Genomic DNA, 26068 nt, shown 5'->3' with positions numbered 1-26068 from the left:
CACTATGTAAAATGAACTTTAACCTCCAATGTTGCTGCTCTACATGGGCTTCTTGAGGAGGTCCTTAGTCCTGAACAGCTATCGACTCTCAACACATGGTCCTCCCAAGTTCTGGAAGGTTCCTAGGTGCAGGTCAAGCATGGTGTGGTACAATTCAGGAACATCATTCCAGTAATTGCTGAGAGTCTCAGAGGTCAGACCCACCAAAGAATTATAAGGGTCCTTAACCCCTAAGGCGATGCTGGTTCAGCTCTGCACCGGAGGCATCGGGGGTCGCGGGGTGTCAGCGGTAATCTACCGCTGACATCCCGGGTAACACCTGCGGTTGGAGTGGGCCCCAATCACGGGTGTTTAAACCGTTAAATGCCGCGGTCAGCACAACCGCGACATTTAACTTGTCTTTGGGGGATCTTTCCCCCACGATCGCCCCCCCCCCCCCGCGCCGTTCTCAGGGGGCGCTGTACGGTGCTATGGCAACCCCATAGCTGCCTGCTGGCAGTGCCTGAAAGATGGCGTCTGTCCTGCCCCCACTTCACGTACCCCCGGGGTCTATGCGGAGCTCGACAGGCAGTTAAACGCCTTCCTACAGTTCAACAAATGAGACTGCTTCAAAGTCCGTAGCTTTATTAAACTGATGTAGGATTAGGGTGAAACTGAAGAAAAACATGAATGTACAATCTATTAGAATAGTACAATAATATAACAGGAGCATGTTACATACATTACATTAGCATATAACAGGAAACAAGCTGATACTTATACAGTCTGGGACCAAACATGGCCGACCATGAGGTTGGGCCTATCTGTGCAATTACAGTGCAATTACAGATCTATACATTACATCATATAAGAGACTTTATACAGAGTGGTCCTATAACTGCTAGTAGCTATAGATTCTTTTAGACAGTCTCCTTACAGGCTATACTACAACAAGGGTTAATTATGAACATCATTTAACCTGCATAACATTTGCCAGTGGGCAGCACAGCGTCAGTGACGTCATCTTAAAGGCACAGTGTCAGCCTATGCATGTGCATAGGATGACACTGCTAATACCATGCAATACATCAGTATTGCAGAGTATTATCATGAACAAACAATCACATGATTGCTTGTTCATGTCCCGTGCTGGAAATATTAGAAAAGTAAAAAAAAAAGAAGTTTAATCAATAAAAAATAAAGTAATAAATCAATAAAAATGTTCATAAGCCCCATAACATCTAAAGAGAAATATAACGCTAAAAAAAGTCTAAATCATAACATAAACCCCACAAATATAGTATCACCGCGTCCGTAACAACCTGTAGAATAAAATTAAATAATTATTGAACCCGTACGATGAATGCCGTAAAAAAAAAAATAATTTAAAAACCCACCAGAAATTATGATTTTTACCTATTGAATCCCACAAAAAATGCAATAAAGTAATTAACACAACATATGTACTCCAGAATGATACTGGTGCAAAGTACAACATGTCCCGCAAAACACAAGCCATCAACCAGCTCTGTAGCCAAAAAAGTAAAAATGTTATGCCACTTGGAAGACGGCGATGCAAAAATGATAGATTTTTTCCCCACATCCCGCAAATTTAGTAAAACATAAGTATTCAAGTATGGTATCCCCGTAATCGTATCGACCCAAAGAATAAAGATAACATGATTATTAGGCTATATGGTGAACACGAAAAAAAAAAAGTACAGAATTGATGCTTTTCTACTCCTGACTGCAAAAAAGTTCCTAAATTTTGAACAATAGGTGATACCAACCCCAAAATGGTAACACTGGAAAAAGCATCTCATCCCGCAAAAAAAAAAAATTGCCGTCACATGGCCCCAATAACGAAAAAAGCAAAAATTTTATAGTCTACAAAATGGGCCAATGAGGAAACTAAAATCATGGCAGCTGCAGAGCACTCCTTCCCCTCTGCGCCTCGCAGTGCGCCCATAACACAAGTCATGGCCACATGTGGGGGGTCTCTGTACTCGGGAGAAATTGCATAACAAATTGTATGGTGTATGTTTTTGTCTTTTGGAAATGTGTAAATTTTAGAGCTAAATATAACTGACAAAATTTGACATTCTGAATTTCACCTCCATTTTGATTCAATTACTATGAAGATCTCAAGGGGTTAACAATCTTCCTAAAAGTTGTTTCTGATAGTTTGAAAGGTGCAGTTATAGAGGGTGGTTTTAATGATAAATATTTAAAATTTAATTTAAAACAGTATTTATCCCCAAAATAGTCAATTTTGAAAATACGGAAAATCGATATTGGATTTGTAAGCCGCGTGACATCAAAATAAATTATCCAGACAATTAAAACATGATGAAGATGTAAAGTAGACAAATGAGAAATGTTATTCAGCAACTTATTTAGGTGATAACTATCTGCCTGAAAATGCAATGATTTCGAAAATTCATAATTTTTTCTTTTTTTTTTTTTGTAAATAAACGCAAAACATATCAGCCAAAATTTACCACTAAAATGAAGAACAACATGTGGGGAAAAAACAAACAAACAAACAAACAAACAATCTCAGAATCGCTTTTATAAGTAACAGAGTTCAAAATTTATAACCATATAAAGAGACTCAAGTCAGAATACAAAAAATGGGACTGAGCCTTAGGCTACATGCACACTGCCGTGAGCCCGCCACACCGTAGCACGTCGGGCACACGGCAGCGCGGGGAGAGGAGGTGAACGTAGCTCACCCCCGCCCCTCTCCATAGCGATATATGGCCGCGGCGCCGTAATACGGGACATGTCCTATCTTTTCTCGGGCTACGGAGCAGTATGGTGCGGCACCGTACCGCTCCCGTAGGGTGCCCTCAGCCCATAGAAGTGTATGGGGGACGTATATCAGCCGCATATACGTCCCCCCATACTGTAGTGTGACTGTAGCCTTAAGCTGTAAAATGGCTGCGTCCTTAAGGGGTTAAAGAGATTATTAAGATTCTCTAATAAAAGTATTTTACTCAATAGCTCAGCTGAACTAAAGGGTTGTGTTGGCCTTTGGCAACTGTTTCAATATATCCATAGAGAATGTATACAAACTTGGGCTACATTCACACACATGTATGGGGGACGTATATACGGCCGACATACGTCCCCCATACACTTCTATGGGCTCCCGGCACACGTGCGGCACCGTACTGCTCCATAGCCCCGGGAAAAGATAAGACATGTCCTATCTTTTCCTGTGTTACGGCGCCGTGCACCATATGTCCCTATGGAGGCGCTCACCTCCTCCTCTCCCTGCGCGCTGCTGTGTGCCCGCCGTGCTATGGTACAGCGGGCAACAGCAGTGTGCATGTAGCCCTAAGATTGTGTTTTCACAGAGTGGTTTGTTCTGGTATTTTTTGTATAGTTGAAAAATGAATGAAAAACACATTTTTGCTGTACATATTTTTGGTTTCCTATGTGTTTATAAATTTTTTTCAATTGTGTTTTGAGCCTTAACTTGTAAACCTGCGTGATTTCACTCGTTTAACTTGTAATACCATATGTGACCACTAGATTGCAATCTAACTGCATGTACAAAATCCAAACAACAGAGAAAGTTATTCTGAACAGTATGATTATGTATTATGTACAGCGAATGCATTCATATGTCCTTATGTACAATCACACTGAGTAAAGTCAGTTTTCACAGTAAGCCCACTGTCAAACTCAATATATTCCCCTGCCATACATTTATTCACCTCATCTATACAGTCAAGGTGTTTTATATAAAGGACATTTAGCAATACTGCTTGACTGCGGGTCACCAATCACTGGAATAGGTGGCAAAGGTGGAGGACAAGATGTACAGCAACACAAGAGGACTCTGGTATACAATATTCTATTGAAAGTGGCTGTGGGTCAGAATATGCAAGTGTGTGTATATATTATATAGAGGCTGCATTACATATAAAAGTCATGTGCATCACAATTAATTTAGAGGGGTAGTTTATTGGGTACTTGTTTATAATGTAAATTTGGAGTCAAGGGAACTGTATTCATTTATTATGAACTAAGGGGAGGACCCTAAAATATACTTTAGGTGGTGCAGTGTATATTATATTTCAGGGTGCATAGTGTATATTATAATATATTAAGGAGTCACAGAGTATCTTGCTATACGGCACAGCGTGAGCGGTATGTATTATTTAGAAGCACAAAGAGTAGAAATCCAGGGGATACTATACTGTAAGTGATATTTTCAAGGGTATAGTGTGGAGAGGAGCCAAGAACTGTCAGAAGTTGTCAAACTCTCAAACCATAAGTCATGGCCATAAGTCATAAGTAGTTTTGACCAACCTTCCAGTGTGCGAGACGACTCTTAGGATGTGTAATGTCATTCACAAAGTGACTGTGAGCCAAGTCTTTTTATTACTTTTCACAAATACAAATTCAAAATAGAGTTGTGTCCTGTGCCCTAAAGGCAACTCTATGGGACTTTCGGTCAGTTAACATGATGGACAGAAACTAGAAGCAAAGGGAAATTGCAATCCCCTGTTCTGCTAACCGCAAGGGATCCGACTGTCAAGACCCCCGCAATCTGCCATTTATCCCATTTCCTGTGGACAAACATTATAAAGGACATTTACCACCAGAATCAAGGATTGAAACCCCAGATAAAAATCTCAAACAAAGGCAAGGCTGTGATTGGCCAGGTGAACACCTGGTGGACACACCTGCCCAATCACAGCTCTGCCTGGTTGCTCTGCAACTCATCAAGCAACACGTTCAAGTTAGACGGAGCAGCCAAACAGAGGATGCCGAACATAAGGTTTGGGTCGACTCATTTCTAAAATTCCCCAGGGACATTGTTAGGCAAGCTAAGTGTCTAATGCTGGATGATAAATCTAAAGTTTAAGAAAGCCAAATAATAAATTTGCACCTCCTGAATGTTGGCTAAGTTTATGTGAGAAAAATGTGCCAGTTTGGTTTATTTGGGGCATGCCAGACTTCCCATGAAGCTGTTCCCCTTTCATTAGGTTTACTAAACCTAATTGTGTTTCTAAACCTTGATAAACATTTAATATTTTAGAAATGTCCTTTCTATGACCTTTGCTTCCTATCTTGGGCTATATAGCAGCTAGAACCATAGTTCTGGCATCATTGCAAAGACGAGAATCTTCTAAAACAAATCATGGAGATAAAAAGGAAATGAAGGCATAATTGGGAATGATGCTCCCCCTTCAGAGGAAATGTTAGAAAGGGTATTTTATACCCTCGCTATGGGGACTGTTAGATTAGTAGTGTAAAAGCTGGTGACAGTAGAATTTTCTCTACAGCCTCCACCATTTCATCATTTTCAGGTGGGCTGTTTTTTTTTTTGCAGCTCACAGTAGAGGGTCTAATTAGCATATTGCATACTGAAACTAATCAGAAACTATGATAATTAGGCTGGAACTGACAGCTTGGCACCACCCATCTGACACTACAGAAAATAACGATATTGATTACTTGAGAACGGTCAGGTCTAGAGAAATAATTAAGTGCAACAGTGACTATTAATAGATGCAAATATTCAGGTGTGAAGGTGTGGAAAAGTCTTCTGTAAGGTCCATTAACACCTAGACATAAAATGTAAATGTTATACTGGCGATTTGCTGGTATAAGATTACTAGGGTTTTTTATTATCATAAAAAGTAAAAAAAAAATTTCCCCCCCATCCTTTGTGCGGTAAAATGTTAAGTGAATATTTGAAAAGTTGGCTGTGCCCAAGCGTGTTAAAGGTGTGAATAAGTCTAGTCTCTGGGTGGGTTTCCTCCCACACTCCAAAACATATTGTTAGGTTGTTTAGATTTTGAGCCCCATGGGGACAGGGACCAATTTGACATGCAATGTGCAGCGCTGTGTAATCTGTATGCGCTATAGAAATAATAATAATAATAATTATTATTATCATTAGTCTTCTCCTTCTTAAACTAAGCTATGTTACATAACCAGCATAGTAAAAAATTATGCAGACAAATACCGATGCCCGATCCCATATGAAAAACATACACTTTCAAGTAATCTAGTGATTCTTTGCACAAAAATCGAATGGTTGCTAGAGCCTTTGCACAGTACCTGCACAGGTTAGCAAGTTCACATTTAATTCCCCAAGTTTCTTCTAAACACAAAAAGTTCATCAACTTTCTGTAATGTTTAATGCTCCCCCCTCTCTGATGGGACCTGTAGTTTACCAGCAGCCTGTAGACCTTGTAAAAGGTGCTGGATGATGCACATTTATGCAGAAATCATCCATAATCCTAGGTCCTGGGTTATTCATAAAACACCAGATTCTTATCTCTCACAAGATAATATCGCTTTCTGCCGCGCTATTTTGTGGGGTTGGTTCAGCGACCAGAAAAGCTTCTTGTGACACTGATATATCAGCTCTCACAAAATCCGAGCAGCGGGTGTTATCTCTTGGGAGATTATATCAAGAGATTGATGAATACACTGCTGGTGTAGGAAGAAAAAATAGGGAAGAGACTTTGTAGCAGAGATCAATGAGTACTTTATCACAATGCAGCTGATGGAATATTATGCATCTCTTGCATCATTACAAGCGCGCTCCATCATTACACACTTCAGCCGGGCCGCACCGAAGATTAATATCTGCCCCGCACAACTTAATCTACACCTGGCACATCTGACATTAATTTGTGGCATGCCCACTTTGTACTGAGTAATAGTTGTGCCTTATAATGATGAATTTCTGACCGCCGACTTGTTATCAGGAAAGGTCTCTGCGATCACCTGAGATGATTTATTCCATTATACGGTGATATAAATATGAATAGCAGAGCATGCACGTACATGGTGATATTGATTGGTCTTATGGTGCGGTACATTTTCCAATAAGATCTAAAGGAAAAAATGCACAGCTTTCTCCTTGACCTAAGCCATCAACAGCCTCATATATTGGTGATCACGGCTTATATACACATGACAGACACCATAGATGTAATGAGTAACTGCAGAAGACCACCACATATTTAAAGGACATCTACCATCAGATAACCTGATGGTAGATGCTTATACTCGCCTCCCCGTCCCATCCCGATCACCAAGAACCTTCTTTTTTCATCTTTTAGAATGGCCTGATTGCATAGAAAAAAAGATTTATAAACTATGCAAATGAGCCTCAGTGCCGCAGCCCCTCCCCCCTTCTCCGGCCAATTGGGTCCGGAGATGTCACTTCTGAGCCTGAGGGGCTCTGGTGGGTGTCAATGTCTCTGCAGTGATGACATGGCAGCCTGTGAAGCTGAACACGGAGGGGCTATGAGCCTTCTGGGTGTAGGGTGTAGGGTGAAGGGAGGGAGGGAGGGAAGGAAGGAAAGGAAAGGAAAGGGAAGGCAAGTCTCTAGTCCACCATCTTTAGTGTCTACTAACAATACAGTAGGACAAAAACTATGGGAATAAATGAAAAGTCGGAATGTATAATTCAATGTACACTGTCCTAGTATAGGAAAAGAAAACAAATGAAAAATAGAAAATGCATAAAAATGAAACCAGGACCTGAGAAAAAAAAAAACAAGAAAAAAAAAAAAACTTTAAATAAAAGCATAAAAACACATGATACACAAATATGAAAAAGTATTAACTAATCCATGTCTGTGAGAGGTGTTGATGGGTCGTATGTATTTTGCGTTAGGCTTTAAGGTGGATAAATAGCAGAATCCTGAATATACACTTACCTTGTCCATCTTATCAATGACAGTGGATACAGTTCTAAATTTGTCATCTGGAACGCCACATGTTGCGAGAATACCATAGAGGAGTCTTCTGTCATTCACCTTTAGGAACCCAGAACATTCACTGTAAGTATGGCAAAATAAATCAAGTATAGGTGCAATAATTCATAGCAATAATTAGGCAAAAAATGCAGGGATCACATCACAACATTCATTGGTTAAAACAAATCTCATCTTTCCATCTGCCAGAAGCCAACACGACATAGAACATCCTAGGAAGACCAGAGTCATGAAGGGTTTACACAATTCGGAATTATACGGGTGACCAAATCAGGCAGGGAGATTTCTGCTATAGTCTCCACTGGATTTCTACCTTTGCCCGGCCACAGCGGAAATTCCCAGGAAATGGAGAGCGGAGATCGGATATTTTCATACATAAAAATTTTATTATTCCACCGATCCCAGCCTAACAGCAGTATGAATTGTTATTGTGCCGCTAGTATCGGTCATCGGACCTGCAGATGTAACACAGACCATAAAGTACAGAAGCACTGATATGATCTGGCAGCTCTAACAATTCACCTATATAAGATATTTTCTCCCTACCATGTCCTGCTCTCATGTAGGGCAGCATCAAGCACCTGGCACAAGCATTATGGAACATCATCTAGACCTCCGAGGAACCAAAGATAATATTTAACAAATTTATACCGTATAAGAGAAAAGTGATCACATATTTTAATGGAATATCCTACCAACTGTTGAACACAAGCTGCTAAGTTCCATTAGTAAAATTAGAAAAGTTCTCAGCGCTGTAAGATCCGGGTGCACAGAACCGTGCAGAAGCTTCTGTGTCAAAGTGCGGACAAGCCCGACTTGGTTCCAAGGCTGCAGGAACTATAGGGCTTTATGTTCTGGTCCAGACACAGATTGGTTGTAATTGCTGGTTTGGATAGGATCTACATGTTATTTTAGCTCTCGCTATCAGATTCCGCAACTGATATCAGCAGGGATCATGTAAAAAGCTGCAATAATTCAATCTTCTCCGTAGTGTAGCCCATATTAGAATAAATGGAGTGTGTAGTCTGTAAGTGAATGTAAAGAGCAAAATTTCTTCCTATTCCAGATTTCCTTCCAAGCCAAGAAATTTCTATTTAATGTATTACCCTTATTACACCAGTATCAAAGCTTAGTATTATCTGTTGCTAAGCTTTGGAAATGTAACATCCGCCTGTCTAACCGCATAGATATCTACCTGCTTCTCACTTCTGGTCTATTTTAGATTTGCAGTATACCGTATGTGTAACATCTGACTGGAACCACTTTATAGACATTACTACACAGATGAAACCCTTTAATGAGTAGTTCTACGTGTCTGGCATAATTAAAGGGGAAATTATAAGTGGATGCGATTAGTGGCCTAGAACTTATGACAAGGACAATATAGAACGAGATCAATGTCGTGAAGAATAGATGCAGCCCAGGAATGGTAGGATAAGACATTCTTGATCATGTACTTTCCTGGTCAGACAGCTATATCCGTCTTCCCTGCAGGTTGTGAGATATTTTATCACCTCACCTTAAAGGGATCTTCCAGGGATATTGAAAAACCTCATAGGAGCAGAGACAGATGCAGGCAAAAAAGTGTGCTAACTCAGCTTCAACTGTTAGGTGGACTTTGGTTTCCTGGAACTGGAATGAAGTGTCGGGATCATGTGACACATTTCAGCCAATCCGTGTCTCACGGGTCTTATTGACAAAATGAGTCACCAGGGCCCACTTTGGCCACCGATTTGTCCTGTCATCCAGACACTGCTGCCCTGCTGGAGAACCAAAGACTGCCCTGATGCTTGAAGAGGTGTTTGAATAATATTTACCAAGGTCCCACGGCCGCATTTCTGTTGGGTTCCCCGATGTTTTAGGTCATCGCTTTCACGCGACACAAATCAGGGGGGGGGGGGGGTGGACCGACAGAAGAACCGACGGATTCAGACAATGCGTGGGATTTAACATTTAAAATTGTATTGCAAGCCAAGCCCCGGGAAGAAGAAGGTGAATTCCGGCGGACCTGAGCGGGGAAGTGACAGATGCAGGATACCGGGCGCACGCAGGTAGTGAGTCGCGGCAGACTGCATCCTCGCCGGACATTCCGGATCGGGGATCGCGCAGGGACCAGGTAAGTGTATGTGCCCCAATATGTTTGAGAAAAAAATGTGTACTTATTCTTCTGTCACTTGCCCCCGGGCACTAACCACCAGTGCCCCCCATTATAATGTAGCTATAATAAGTGTTGGTTGTCTCATCTATATGTGACATGACCTGTAATACAGTCTCATATTAATAAATGGTGCCGATTTGCACTACCAAGTACAGCCACTATACAGTCTTGTGTTTAAAGGGGTGGTCAGGGGTGCAAAAACCATAGCTGCTTTCTTCCAAAAACAGCTTCACACCTGATCTGTGTGCGGTATTGCAACTAAGCTGAGCTGCAATACCAGCACCAACCATGGGCAGATGTGGCGCCGTTTTTGAAAAAAAGCCGCCATGTTTTTCAACCTTCAGACAACCCCTTTAATAGACTGTAAAGGCTATAGAACTTGCCGGAATGCTGTGGGCGTTTGGTTGCCTGCTAAGATATTCACCTATAATCTAAAATTTCCCTTTAATAATATTTGTGGGGTGAGATACCTATGCAAAAAAAAAAAAAATGTCTTCTAATAAGCAGTTTCACATGTAAAGGAGTGGAGCGCATTATCAGAGTTGGTTACAAGGACTCTTGCAGTGCACAGCAAAAGAAGGTGCTGTGTCAGAGCGCTCCAAGAAAATCCCATTTATTACCAATTACACATTCCCCAGAAAGAGCAGAGGATGCAAAATTCTACCACAATGCACTGCACCAAAAACATATGTATTTATCTTTCTTCCATTAAGTGTGATTTTTATTTGTTTCAGATCAGCACTTACCTTAATGAGAAACCCTCCCAGTTCCAGCTCACTGAGAATCTCATACATAATCTTCAGACACTCGGCGTCCGGGAGCAGGGGGTCGTAGTGTCCAGCAATGTCAAAATCCTGGCATGAATATGCATAGCGGGATCAATAGCGACAGGCCAAGATAGATGGGGTCAGATTTTAAAACTCATACATTTTAAAGTAGGTAAAAACATTGTTTTTCTAATGACGGATGATTCCAAAGTTTATTATTTACACAGCGATGCAAGCGATTCCTTCTATAGAAAGTTATTCCGGCTATTAATATGCTCTGCATCCCTAAGATGATGTGCACAATGACACTATGTATTTCATCATTTATGGATACCAGGTACTAGGCACTGACAACCTTCAGCCTATGTGTATGGATACGGTTGCTAGGCGGAAAATCCTTAGCAATAAGTCTATCTCCGAGGACAACACTTAGAGCACATTAGCACTACTAATATATTCTTCATCTCATATCTTGTCTGTTTTTGCGGTCAGTGAGCCTCACTGTTCTAGTTGCTTATGCCAACCAATCAGAGCTCAACTTTCATTTTATAAACTGCTGTGGGAAAATGAAAGCGGAGCTCCGATTGAGAGCAAAATGGTTCTAGTTGTACGTTGCAGCCAGACATTTTTGATAAATCTTCCCCACTGTGTCTTTGGTATACCGTATTTTTTGGATTATAAGGCACACCATCAATAAATAGCTGCTAAAACATCTAGGTTCATAAATAAGGTGCACCAGATTATAAGGCGCACCTGATTATAAGGATGAATGACCAGCAGGTGGCAGACCTGTGCACAGTTCAAGGCAGCTGTTGTCTGTGAGTACGGTTCATATACGGCGCACTGGACTAGAAGGCGCACCTTTGATTTCTGAAAAAAATCTAAAGATTTTTTGTGCGACTTATAGTCCGAAAAATACGGTATTTAAAGTTTCCGAGCTGTATGTCCATATGCTACCCATGCAGTGCAGCCAGTCCCCCCTACCTATTAGCCATGGCTATGATTTGCCAAGGGGGCCACCTGTGGCCAATCACAGCCGTGGCTAGTAGGTAGGGTCGTTAATTAGCTAATCTGGCTACATGTCCGGGTCGAATGGGACGACCGGAAACCGAACTTTAAAAGAAATCCGGCTCATCTCTAGGCATGAGCTACCCAAGATGTGGTGACTGACACTCAGACGTCTGCTTTATAATACCCACCACCCGGACTACAAGACGAAATATTACATCCTCCTATCCCCTCTATTACACACCCCTAACCAATATTGATACTAAGCAAAATGTTCCCAATATCAAAACCCTTTAAAGGAAATCTATCATAAAAATGAAGCATAAAAATCCAGGGACACTTACTCATAGATCCTGGCATTGTGACTGTGGTAATCTTCTATATTTGTTATCCATTAACTCTTCCTTCAAAAGTCAACTTTTAAAATTATGCTAATGAGACAGAAGGGCGCTGGGGGCGTTACCATAGCCCCTCCATGGTGTAGCTTCGCAGGCTGTTACACTGTGCTGGAATACAATGGATAACAAATATACAAAGATTACCATAGTCATGGTGCCAGGATCTTTGAAGTGTCCCAGGTTTACCAGGCTTGATTTTGGTGGTAGATTTCCTCTTTTTAAAGATCGCTCTACAGTATTTGGTTCCATAAAACAAAAATATTTTATTATAAATAGATTAAGCAAGTATGAAAAGAATGAAGAAAGGTTTAAAGTCAGTTAGGGTAAAATGATGTGAAAATAAAACTGGATTTAAAAAAAAAATTAACAAAAAGGTAGAAAAAAAACATCAAGAACTAAAAATATTAAAATAAATTTGTAGTTAATACTCACACATTGATAAAATTCTCTGTAGCGCCCCCTTCCAGGATTATCCCGTCGATAAACTTTTGAAATCTGGTAGCGTTTTATGTGGCTGATTTTATTCATGGCCAAATATCGTGCAAAGGGGACCTTGTTTATTGGGGTCAAGGAAATGTATAGAGGAAAAACAGTGTTTACACCTACAAAACAACATATCAATGACAATGTACATTTTTCTGTGTGCATTTTGCCCAAAATTATAACCAAATTCTAAAACATTTTAAGAAATCATGAAAGTCATGAAATGCCCTGCACCAAGACCCCCTGGTCATGAAATGCCCTGCACCAAGACTACCTGGTCATGAAATGCCCTGCACCAAGACCCCCTGGTCATGAAATGCCCTGCACCAAGACCCCCTGGTCATGAAATGCCCTGCACCAAGACCCCCTGGTCATGAAATGCCCTGCACCAAGACCCCCTGGTCATGATATGCCCTGCACCAAGACCCCCTGGTCATGATATGCTCTGCACCAAGACCCCCTGGTCATGAAATGCCCTGCACCAAGACCCCCTGGTCATGAAATGCCCTGCACCAAGACCCCCTGGTCATGAAATGCCCTGCACCAAGACCCCCTGGTCATGATATGCCCTGCACCAAGACCCCCTGGTCATGATATGCCCTGCACCAAGACCCCCTGGTCATGATATGCCCTGCACCAAGACCCCCTGGTCATGATATGCCCTGCACCAAGACCCCCTGGACATGATATGCCCTGCACCAAGACCCCCTGGTCATGATATGCCCTGCACCAAGACCCCCTGGTCATGATATGCCCTGCACCAAGACCCCCTGGTCATGATATGCCCTGCACCAAGACCCCCTGGTCATGATATGCCCTGCACCAAGACCCCCTGGTCATGATATGCCCTGCACCAAGACCCCCTGGTCATGATATGCCCTGCACCAAGACCCCCTGGTAATGCAGTGCCCTGCAGCAGAACCCTTGGTAATGCAGTGCCCTGCAGCAGAACCCTTGGTAATGCAGTGCCCTGCAGCAGAACCCTTGGTAATGCAGTGCCCTGCAGCAGAACCCTTGGTAATGCAGTGCCCTGCAGCAGAACCCTTGGTAATGCAGTGCCCTGCAGCAGAACCCTTGGTAATGCAGTGCCCTGCAGCAGAACCCTTGGTAATGCAGTGCCCTGCAGCAGAACCCTTGGTAATGCAGTGCCCTGCAGCAGAACCCTTGGTAATGCAGTCTCTCACTCATGCATAAGCTGAGGTAGAGTTTTTCAGCACATTTTTTGCGCTGAAAAACTCAGTTTCTACTGAGACCCCCTGGTCATGATATGCCCTGCACCAAGACCCCCTGGTCATGATATGCCCTGCACCAAGATCCCCTGGTAATGCAGTGCCCTGAAGCAGAACCCATGGTAATGCAGTGCCCTGAAGCAGAACCCATGGTAATGCAGTGCCCTGCATTACCAAGGGGTTCAGCATGGGGAGGGGGAGGCAAACCCACCCAAATGTACCAATATTCCACTATACAGTGACCATATAGCGGTAGATACTGATTCTGCCCAGCCCTCCTTATTATTAATCACAGGAGATAACATAGTGAACTACTACATAGTGAAGGTGTACTACTTCAGCTGCACAGTGCACGCTGTATATCTACAGCTCTTGTGCTGTGAAGTCAGGAAGTACTACTCCAGCTTCATAGGGCACTTGTGCAGTGAAGTCTGGATGTACTACTCCGACTTCACAAGCAGCACTGCGCAGGCATGGAGAGCCCTGGAGAGTATAAACATTTGTTTTTCTGTTAATACGGTCACGAACAGCTATCATACTGGGTGATTTGGAACTCCGATAAGTACCTGTGGGTGGCTTAGTGTCCCAAATCCACATGACAGCTTTCGTTTATGTCTACATATAAAAAGATACATTTGAAGACAGTCGCCAGAGTCTTTATACTTTCACGTTACAGTGTTGTCCATAACTGACAGATATGATAGGAAAATCTTCAATTTGTCTTTGTATACTTATACGAGTCCGCTCATAGTAATCCTTCAACTGCTTGTCTCCTTATTCCTGATTGACAGGTCTCACTGCTACCAGCAGCTGTCAGTATGGAACTAGTGCCTAGGTACCCTCTTGTCAATATTTAATACAGACATATACAGCTTCCTTAACTTTGCCAGGGGTAGACAATGCTACATAGGTATAATGAGGAGACCATAAGACTAATCTCTTGAGGGTTGGGAGGACTACTGCGCACTCCATCTATGACAGGAGGAGATCATGGAATTCCTGAGAGCCCAAAAATATGTCCCATGAGAGTCATGCTAACAATGCTACATAATGCCTTGCTGGTACCTTGACAGAGAGTGTGAGAGAGACAGTGGTTGTGTGTGACTTGGCGCTGCTACATCATTAAACAATCCTTCACAAAGGAGAGGGTAAGGTTGCATTCACACAAATGTGTGCCCACCAGGCGGGCATAAGATTGGCGCCATGACCCTCCCCTCTCCCTAGCAATGCACAAATGAAAATTCCACATTTAGACCATTCGGTTTTAAGGAACCCAACCTATATATCCGCTCAAGTTCCATGCATCTGAGGGTGGCTTGTCTATTTCACCTCTGCGTTGGGGTGGTATGTGATCTATAAGAGAAAACCTAAGTTGTCCCTCAGTGGGGAACATTTATTAAGGGCTATGCGCCAGTTTTGTGTTGGACATTGCATAGTACAAGTTCTTAGTGCCCCAGTATGTTTTGCTTCTCTGAAGTGTCTGAATAGACCAGAAGATTATTTTGTTTACATCTAATAGTATATTTATGATGATTGATATGAGTGTTAAAGTCGTTGCCCATGTCATTTCTTCTACATTTAGGAGATTAAAGGGACAAAAGAGTACATAAATGACTTGCTTATAGACTGTAAGCTCTAGCGAGCGAGGCCCTCACTCCTATTGTTCCATATGAAGGTTTATTCACATTTAAAAGGATACAGTCAGATCATAGCGCAAGGATAGTTGCTCCCCTCCTTGATCTTTCAGGTCATAGATAAGTTTGGAATCTTCCCCATATTTCCCAGTCAGGGTTTCCTGCAAAAGTTTTGACAGTTAAGTCCCAGCAAAAATAAATAAATAAAGCCATAATGATAAATCACAAAGCTTGGCAAAAATGACAAATTACTAAACTTACTTACCGTATACTCGAGTACAAGCCTCGGGTGGGAAACAAATTGGTCACAGCCTCCCCCTAGCCCCCAGTACATAGCCAGCCAGCCAGCCAGTCGCCCTCAGTACATAGCCAGCCCCCCGCCCTCAGTACATAGCCAGCCAGCCCCCAGCCCTCAGTACATAGCCAGCCAGCCCCCCGCCCTCAGTACATAGCCAGCCAGCCCCCCGCCCTCAATACATAGCCAGCCCCCCGCCCTCAATACATAGCCAGCCAGCCCCCCGCCCTCAATACATAGCCAGCCAGCCCCCCGCCCTCAATACATAGCCAGCCAGCCCCCCGCCCTCAATACATAGCCAGCCAGCCCCCCGCCCTCAATACATAGCCAGCCAGCCCCCCGCCCTCAGTACATAGCCAGCCCCCCGCCCTCAGTACATAGCCAGCCCCCCGCCCTCAGTATATAGCCAGCTAGCCTTCCCCAAGTATGTAACCAGTAATAACCGTTATAACCTGTGCGCTACATTGTCACACGGACTGGCCACTGACGGACAGCAGAAGAGAAGAAGACTTGCGGGGGGGCATTGAAAAGGAGAGTATTGGCTTTGACTTGAGTATAAACCATTTTTGGCTTTTTCAGCACTTTTTTTGTGCTGAAAAACTCAGCTTACTCGGAGTATATACAGTACATTCCTTCTACCATATGGACCATAAGAGAGGCCCCGCCCACACCCTGGGATTTTTCACTGAGCAGCATAGAGAACTGAGTAAATTGTAAAGTAAGGGGTTAAAATGATCTTTATTGTGTTAATATCACTAGGGGATTGAGAATTTAAGTAAAAGCCTCACAATGCTAGAAAACATTCCAATTATGATACTTAGAAATGGAATCATTAAAAAAATTGAACAGGTGAGATAACAACTCATTGAAGAATTGGAGTATATGGGAAACTTTTGTTTTTGGGTGAAATCTTTAGTCTGGCAAAAGTTGGTTACTGTTGAATTATGACACTCCTCATACAGTTCAGACAAAAAATATAACATTGAGTAAGGTAAGGAACACTAGCTGATAATAAACCCTATAGGTACAGCAGGCATTTGCTCTAGAACAGGTCAATTTCTTCCACAGGGTGGGTGACACCTGGTGGAGGAAATGGACAATTTTAGAACTTGGAAGACATTGTACTTTTTAATTAAAGAACGTGACACACATATTAATTTGGGGGAGAAATGTGTAAGCAAACTTAGTAGGATAGTGCTGCATAGAATATAATCCAAACATAAATGCGTTGTCAGCCACCAGGGGTAGTGGACCCACTGGACCACCGCGGACAATGACGTAAGCCGACACCTGGGAGCAGAGTCTAAGTGGCACCTGGTTTTCACCACAGGCCGCCGCAAAGCAGATTGGACTTGTTGCGGCGTGATACCACCAGGTTGTTCCACAGGCGCGACTTAGTCCGCGGTGGCGGCCAAGGCGAAGTACAGAATTGTAAGGCAAACTAGTGGTCGGGGACAGGCAGCAGGTAGAGATAGGCAGCACAGAATCAAAGTCGGGAACGTAGTGGTAGGTCAGGACAGGCAGCACGGGATCAGAGTCAATAACTGAACCGGGATCACATCGGGAATTTGGAATACAAGCAATGGACATCCAGGGCAGGAGACGCTGCTGGAACCCGGAGAGGCGAGTGATGCAGAGGGGCACACGGGTGCGCCTGTAACCAGAGACATGTGTCCTAGGGTCAACCGTGACATGCATGTCTCTAATATTTTCAATTTGGTGGGGGTGCTGTTTATGCTAAAATTGGGGCACATTATTTATTTTAATGACCTCTGATTTTTTTTTATATTCGACCAGTACAACAAACTTCTCTGCTCTAGAAGAACTCAAATGGGGAGATTTATCATCAGTCTCTTAGAGCAGAACTGTTCTAGTTGCCCATGGCAACCAATCAGAGCTCAGCTTTCATTTCCCCACAGCTGTATATAAAATTAAAGCTGAGCTCTGATTGGTTTCCATGGGCAACTAGAACAGTTTTACCTCAGAAACTTGATGATAAATCTCCCCCAAAGTGTCAAACGCAGGTGAAAGACAGATAAGATTTGTATCAATGTCAATACCGTTACAATTTAATACGCATTAAATCATACAAAAGTTACAAAAAAAATAAAAAAATCGAAAATAATATAGTATACAGTCTTGGATACCCAAGTAAGAGTAAGACTTTGCCAATTTAGGCCACTTTGAAGGCCTGTGGAGATTTATAGCCATTAATGCTGCACTAGGGGATTCTGGGAAAATATGCAAATACATTTTCTAGGATAGGATATGGAAAACCATGTCTCTTTCAGCTACCTTGTAAGGCAGCTCCCTTGACTTTAAGCATGACTTGCAGGAAGCCTAATGACATGACCTGCTGATACGTTTAGGCGTACACGGTGGCGATACATATGGCATACATGGTGGGATGCGTTGTGTATGTGGTCATATAATTTACTGATCTGTCATTTCTTGGGGCTATATATTTACAAAGGATCTGTATAAAGTCTACTTTACACCCTGAGCCCAAATCTTAAATTTTCTCCTGTATACGCACACTCAAAAACAGCACCGCTCTCGTCTCCATGGGGTGTGTCAGAACCTTCTTTCTGCCCTTCCGAAAGCCATGATATCATTCCATGGCACTTACGAAAAGCAGAAGGCATCAGTCTCCAATTCAATGACATCTTTGTTTTATATCTATCGTATCTCGGAAAGATGCTTGGCACTTGGCCTAGTATGGCGCCGAGGCTCCAGGAGGAATGTCACTAGCATCTCCTTCTAATCTTTATTACACTTTACAGCCCTGCTGCTACATACCTCTATACGTCACATTATCCTGCAATATGTGTTTTTAAATGGATTTCTGCTCGAGAAGTATCAAGAGTCTCACGTCTGGGTATATTTGGTAGAGAAGCGAAATAAACAGGTCATCTAAGGGATTATAAATCTGGAGACTATGATTCATTATTTATTAAGATCCCACATTAGGCAAGTTGTGATCATGCAGCGCCCTTGGACGCTTTCTGGATAATTATGTGTGTAATTTACTGTCCCGTCTCTGGGGGATGTGTCTGGTACTTTCGCTTGTAATACATTATTCATTCACACTATTTTTTTTGTTGTCTACATGCTGGCTTGTTGGCGCGTGCCAGATATTTATGCCTATTATTTTAGAATTGGCCCCGTAACCCTTCCAAAGTAATTACACAGAGAAGATTTCCCTTTAATTACACTAGGAACACATTCTGCTTCTGCTGCAGAAGAACCGTAGTATACTTCCTTTCTATGACAAGACACAAGACATCATTTCTAAGGCTCTGTTCACATCTGCAAACCTCCCCTGGATCAAGCATGCAGCATTTTAACACATTAACGTCATGCCAGCAAGGACCCTAACCGAGGGATCCATGGCTGTCAAAGCAGGCTCTTTTACAGGTCCAATGATTTTACAACGTACTGCAATACAGTAATATTGCAGTACACTGTATAAGAGATCATCCCCCTAGGGTTCAAATACCCCAGGAGGTCTACAAATACAAGAAAAAATATAAAAGTAAAACTGTAAATAATTTAAAAAACTGAACGTGTCCCTAGAATACAAAAATAAACAAACATAAACAGGTTAGGCATCGCCATGTCCTTAAAAGTCTATCAAAATATAAAAATGGTTCTTCCCGGCAGGGATGAAATATAGCACCCGATTGTCCCAATGGACCATTTTTTACCATTTCATAATACACATATATTTGAATAAAAAGTGATCAAACGCTTCTACCATCCCAAAAATGGTAGAAGTCAGCTTCACCCACAAAAACGACACCTTAAAAAAAGTCTGTACACGAAAGTCTGAAAAAGTTATTGGGCAAAGCCAAGAAATTTTTTTTCTTTAGAAAAGGTTTTAAAATCAAAACCTTATAAAACCTATATGACTTTGGTAACCTCATCACCATACTAACCCAACGAATAAAGTAGAAGTGTCACAGCCAAAAAAAAGAAGCCAACAAGAAAATGGCACACATTTTTTGTAATTTTCAGCAGATTTTGAATTTTTTTCAAGCTTCCAAGTGCATAGCAAGGAATACAAAATGCCCTCACTAGGAAGTAGAATGTAGAATTTAAGCAGAAAATAGACCCCACACATACATAGATTTAAGGGATTATAAAGTAGGAGTGAGGAGGTGCAGAGAAGGATACCACAGTGAGAAGGAGTGGAGTGTACGGGCCATAAAGCTGGGTATTATACTGTGCAGGAGGGGGTGGGATACGGCATGGCAATGGGCATGGTGCAAGTTTTTGTTTGTTTTTTTATTCATTTGAATGACGCTGCAAGTGCCCCACTTTTTATACCTCTTTCTCTAACTTGGGATGTATGCATCTCCATTTGTCAGTCTATCCGAGATTTCAACAAGTTTTTCGGTAACTTTTATGGAAACAAAGAATTTATTGAAAGTTCTTGGAAACCAGATACGTCATAACACCATGGATTAAATATAGCAGAGAACTCTCTATATCACTAGTGTTTGTACAGAAAGCTTACAGGGGTGGGGAAAACAGGAAACGTAAGGCCGCATGCACACTGACGTATGCCCGCACGGCTATGGCCAGACGGGCATGCGGCAGCTGCGATAGAGAGGAGGAGGGGTGACCTCTCTACATTGCAATGCATTACATACAGGCCGTAATACAGGGAAAGATAAGACATGTCCTATCTTTCTCTTGTGTATGGAGCAGTATGGTGCAGCATGTGTATGGCACCGCATCGCTCCGTGCAGCCATTGACGTTCTATGGGGGATGTATGTATAGCCACAACCTCGCAGCCGTACATACTTCCCCCATAAATGCGGCCTTAGAGAGGTGCATCTTCAGCCAAAAACTGCAGAACAGGAAGTGATATAAGAGAAGGAAACATAGCTTTGTAGATGAGCAGACCCAACTGTCTTCCCCATGCCCCCCCCCCCTCTGGACAATTGTACCCTTGGCTGGTTGCTAGGGGCATCAATTTGTCAGATTGGCTGTTCGGCCAATCTGGTAATAATTCTGCTTCAGTCCACTCAGCCCAGAAGCATGCAGTTATATCTTATCTCCTGCGGTTTTCAGGGCAAGAAATTAGATGTAAAAGAGCAACATAACATAAATTTAACAAACTCAACATAAACAAAAGGTTCCTCTCAACTTCTCTATCCCCTCGTCCTGGATCACTACTCCACCCAGTGACTGTGAAATTTACTTTCTCTGAAATAGAAGTAAGACTAGATTCACATACATTTTTTGGGGCACATTCAACGTTGTACACACTCAACATGTCCATAGACATACAATGGCAGTCGGAGGCAGCCTTTTGTTCTCTTTCAGATTAGTTTACATTGCATCCAACAAAAATCACAGGATGAAAAGGTGCAGTAGCCTGCTCTTTTTCATCCTACTTGCGGAGGATATAATAGCCAATGGGAGATGGATGCGTCTGTATGGCATCCATCCTCAGCCTCCACTGAATGTACCCTGTGGGTGTTCCCTAATCATCTAACTGTCCATGTATGGATAGAAGCCCTGCACCCTTGTGGTAGATTTTTTTTGAGCTTTAAATATTATGTGACTGAATCTTTTCAGCACCGGATGAACACACCAAATTTCTGCAAGAAATAAACTACTAACACTTATAAAAGGTGGGAGCAGGGTAACCATTCAATCAATACACCACCCTCCTCACTGCTGTCACCGTATGGTAACCATTCAATCAATACACCACCCTCCTCACTGCTGTCACCGTATGGTAATGCCCAATCACCAGGGTCCCCAAGCTAACATGGTGCACACGATCCATGCTGAATAACAAGTGAATTAATCGCTGGCTGATTCTTTAAACTCACTCAGCAGGTGCTCGGTCATGGTTAGAAGATAAAATATTTATAAGGAACTTGAAATAAGCGGAATAATAATGTGGGCATAATGTAGTCAGTCAAATAGCTACAAAATCATAAAAACACTGTATGAAAAATGCATTCAGCTTAATTGCAATGCTAATAACCAGCGTAATACTAATTACTAACATTTCCATTGCTGACACATAAAACAAGCGAGTTTGTAATAACAATGCGGCAACTGCAAAATAATTCTGACCATTTCGGAAACAATTTTTTTTTTTATGCCTGAATAACTTATTTATCAACCACAGAACGTGTGTAAACATAACAGATTAGTAGCCGCATGTGACAAATGTGACAGAGCAGCACGGTGGCTTAGTGGTTAGCATTACAGCCTTGCAGCGCTGTGGACCAAGGTTCAAGTCCCAGGGTCAACATCTGCAAAGAGTCTGTATGTTCTCTCCGTGTTTGCATGGGCTTCTTCCAGGTCCTCCAGTTTACTCCCACACTCCAAAACATACTGGTAGGTTGATTACATTGTGAGTCCCCATGGGGACAGGGACTGATATGGCAAGTTCTGTGCAGCGCTGTGTAATCGGTGTGCGCTATACAAATAAAGAATTATTATTGCTACCGCTGTGGGTTTATACCCTTATGGGCCGTTATTGTAAAGTCTGCAAACAGATTAAGACTACGGAGATTCCTACATGACAGAAACCCATTTTATACTACACAGGCAGAGCCTTGGGGCTTATTCACGCAGCCGTATTATACAGCACATACAAAATGTAGAGAGAAGGGGATTAGTTAGGGAATTTGCATCCCTGTGGAAAACCAAAAACACATAATATAAAATACATATGTAATTTCTCCTTTTATCTCCTGTTTTTGGTTTCAAAAACACCTGAATGTGGAAATTTTGCTATAAAAGGGATTTTCTAGGCTAAACATATTGGCGTGGGATGGTTCATCATTATGGGATTGATGGGTAAAACAAACCCGGTACTCCTATGAATTTGGTGCTTGCTGTACATGGTATAACCTGGGGGTCTGAGCTGTAAGAAGACTGCGCCATGGGCTTGGCCTCTGTTCACTGACAATATTTTAAAGTGGGACTTAAACAGTTAACCTCCTTATGAGCTTACCCGGGAAGGGGAGTGGCTGCTGGATTTGGTTTGTTCAAAAAATAAAATAATAAAAATGTTTTGCTGCTCCATTCTATTATGGCATGAAACGTTAAGGGGATAAAATGGATTTTTGAATTTTCTTTAAAGGGAAACTTTCCCTTTAAAGAAAAGTATGTCCTTTCTAGTATTCCACAGTCATGGGAAAATGAGCAGAGAACAGTCATATTTGCCTGAGATGCATCAAGTTAAAAGGCTTTAGGGGGAGAGTCACTTTACACGCCATTTATATTAGGTTCTAATCTATAATACTTAGAAACATGCTTTTGGCGTCATATTAAAGAATCTCATCTTTCAGATTGCAACAGTCTTGTGAGCTCCAGAACCCATGATACAGGCAGATAAAGAAAAAGAAGGAAACGGGATACTTATCTGCAGCTTGCATTCCCAACTTTGAATTTACCTGCCCAAATTATGGTTCTGTAGCTCCCAAAACAACAAGTATGATTTGATTTGTGGTTTGAAAGAGTAAATCGTCTTATTTAATATCAGAAACATGGTTCTAGCTTCTTTTTTTTTATCAAACATTTTGATTAAAGTGTTTTTCAATTTTGAACATAGTAAAACACAAAGCAGACACACATTTCAAGGTACATAAAATATACCTTCCCTACCTTCAACTGTGCAGGTAGGACAACATGGCAGGATATGTAGGCACACATACATTTGTTCATGAGTTTTTACACAAGGGCGACAATTCTCGCAAACGGACATATATATAGGGCAGTTCCACTCACATATAGAGCATAAGGGTTCACGGGCCAAAGGCAGATAGACGATAGCCAAGACGTTCCCGAAAGTCCAGGAGTACTTTACTCAGTAGGCCGGAGAGTCCACCTGCCCCACAAATTTTCAAATTTCTTTGGGCACTTCCATTTCAGATACACATCCCACCAGAGTCTAATGATGTTATTGACCTTTTGCACAAATTCTTGCTTGGTAGGAGACAAACTCTGGATCCACCTGCCGGCTTTATCCTTGCAAACCAGATATCAAATTTTAATATGCTTTGCTTAGTCACCTTGTCAACCTCCTCCATTTCAATAATGCCTAGCAGACATATCTTAGGATCCGGCTCAAGGTCTATGGGTAGGACTGTTCTAATAACCTGAAGCACCTCCCTCCAGAACCTGCACACCCCCACATTCCCACATCATGTCTAACAATTTGGCCTCCGGGATGGAACACTGAAGCACCCACATCCGCCTCCCACTTTTCCTTAACCGAGACTGGATGACTCTTCAAATATTCCTCTAGAAGCCGGCTGTAAATTACATGGTTCTAGCTTCTACAGAAACCAAGATATAGGAGTCTGGATGGACGCTCCCCCGCCTGTCTCTGGAAAAAAATATGATATATATATATATATATATATATTTTTTTGCAGGTAAATGGTGGAGATTTCACATAAAAAAGGTTCTAGAAAGGACATTTCATCCCCTACCTGAGGGTGCTGCTAGTTAAGTGGCCGCAAAAGTAGGTAAGCTACCCGTTTAAGGCATTTATGCATAGCAAGGCTAGGTAAATTTGGTAAATCTCCATGATCCTACTGAATTTAAGAATAAAGGTGATGTATCATTTGGACCACAGTGAAAGCAGTGAAAACAAAGCACCAGAGAAAACGGCCTTTTATGCCAATTTCACAGATAAGTTTTTGTTCCTGCTTCAATGTGCGTAGCATAAAATATTAAATGGCACCTCTAGCAATTTGTTAGGCAGGAAACAAGCCCTGATACACCTCTGTAACCTAAAAGAATAATAATAATAATAATAAAAAAGTTAGGGCTATATGCTGTTACTCTGCTATCTTCACTGCTCCCCGGATCCCTGCATCATACGCTGTTATAGAGTTACTCTGCTTTCTTCACTGCGACCCGGATCCCTGCATCATACGCTGTTATAGAGTTACTCTGCTATCTTGGTGGTGACTGACCCCTTGCTTGACCGCTCCTCAACTGACAGTAGACCGACACCTTCCTCTAGATCACTATCATACCTAATGGAACAACTCTCACTATGTGATGTCTGGCACACAATTCATAACACTGCAAAGGAGTACACCTTTTCCCGTATATCTGTTATCTGTTCCTGTTACCCATCACCCTGATGGATTCCCTCCATTCCATTAATATTCACCCAATCACTATACCATACCACGCTCCAATCACAATGACCCTGACAGCTCTACAACACGAACATATCCCCCTACATACAACACCTAGAACAGATAATCTCCAAATGGCAACATCACTCCCTCTCCTTCATAGGTAGAGCCGATCTACTTCAGATGGTGGAGTTCCCCCAGCTGTTTTATCTCCTGCAGACTCTGCCCTCGACTTTAACACCCAAAGACTTAAATAAAATTAATTACCTCTACCGGAAATTCATCTGGGGGGGATGTCGCCCAAGGATAGCGTTTCACATTCTCCAAAAACCCAAGATTAATGGGGGCCTCAACCTCCTTAATATTAGGGCATACAATCCAGCGGCCACTATCAGGGTGATTAGGGACTGGATACACAGCACCTCCAGCTACACAGACATCCTCATAGACCAATATTTTGCAGTAGGGGTGGGTCTAATTTGTTACATACCACATTTGACCGCCTGACCACACAGCCGAGATCTAATACCTTACTAATGGCCACTTGGCGCGCGTGGTGAAGAGTGAGAAGACATTTCAACCTTGATCCCTCGTACTCTCCATATTATCATTTAACCGCAATCCCTAACGCTCAACATGGTCACCCACACCGCCATTTCTATACGTGGTTTAGGGCCGGAATTAGCACAGTGGCGCAGCTGCTACATGAGACTGACAAACAAATCCTTACAATTACAGAACTACAGGAGAAATTCCCTGACTTGCAGATTGCGCTTCTCCATACGCGCAGGCCTCACATTACGCTGAGAGGGTGTTGGCAAACTTAAAAGATAACGACTGGAACCCAAGCTGCAGAGCCTGGCTTAATAGGACCAATGGCCAATACAAACAAATCTCCCTAAATTATGCCCTCCTCCACCCCTCGCTGGACTGTGAGACCTCGCCTGCTCCCCTGACTAAGTGGCAGGTAGATGACACGTCTATTACCCCATCACAGCTCCTGAAGGCCATGGCTAATGACTATAGATCTCTGCCTTTACGACGCTTCCAGGAGATTTACCTTCAGCTGTGGCATCGCTCCTACATCACTCCAACTAGAAGGTTTCATATGGGTACATACGACAGGACAGCATGCTGGAGATGTCATGAGGAGGGAGCCGGCCTATATCACTGTATGTGGGCATGCCCGGTTATCCAGCCAGTCTGGCACACAATCATAGCCTTTACA

The 26068-nt window shown here is 42.4% G+C and overlaps 1 protein-coding gene across 2 annotated transcripts in view; it reads right to left on the bottom strand.

Moving 5' to 3' along the window:
* Window positions 1-26068, bottom strand: part of LOC140126363 (histidine--tRNA ligase, cytoplasmic-like) — a 43469-nt gene that overhangs the window by 7322 nt on the left and 10079 nt on the right. For both annotated transcript variants that reach the window (XM_072145752.1, XM_072145753.1), the window contains exons 5-8: window positions 15479-15574; window positions 12500-12619; window positions 10641-10748; window positions 7680-7778 (exon numbers count right to left, since the gene is read on the bottom strand). In XM_072145752.1, coding sequence (XP_072001853.1) covers window positions 7680-7778; window positions 10641-10748; window positions 12500-12619; window positions 15479-15574 — 423 coding nt within the window. The remainder of the gene's footprint in view (window positions 1-7679; window positions 7779-10640; window positions 10749-12499; window positions 12620-15478; window positions 15575-26068) is intronic.

Source organism: Engystomops pustulosus, chromosome 4 (genome assembly GCF_040894005.1).
Source record: "Engystomops pustulosus chromosome 4, aEngPut4.maternal, whole genome shotgun sequence".
NCBI classification, from domain to species: domain Eukaryota; kingdom Metazoa; phylum Chordata; class Amphibia; order Anura; family Leptodactylidae; genus Engystomops; species Engystomops pustulosus.
Note: the sequence above shows the minus strand (reverse complement) of the source record. Positions and strands in the feature narration are given on the sequence as shown.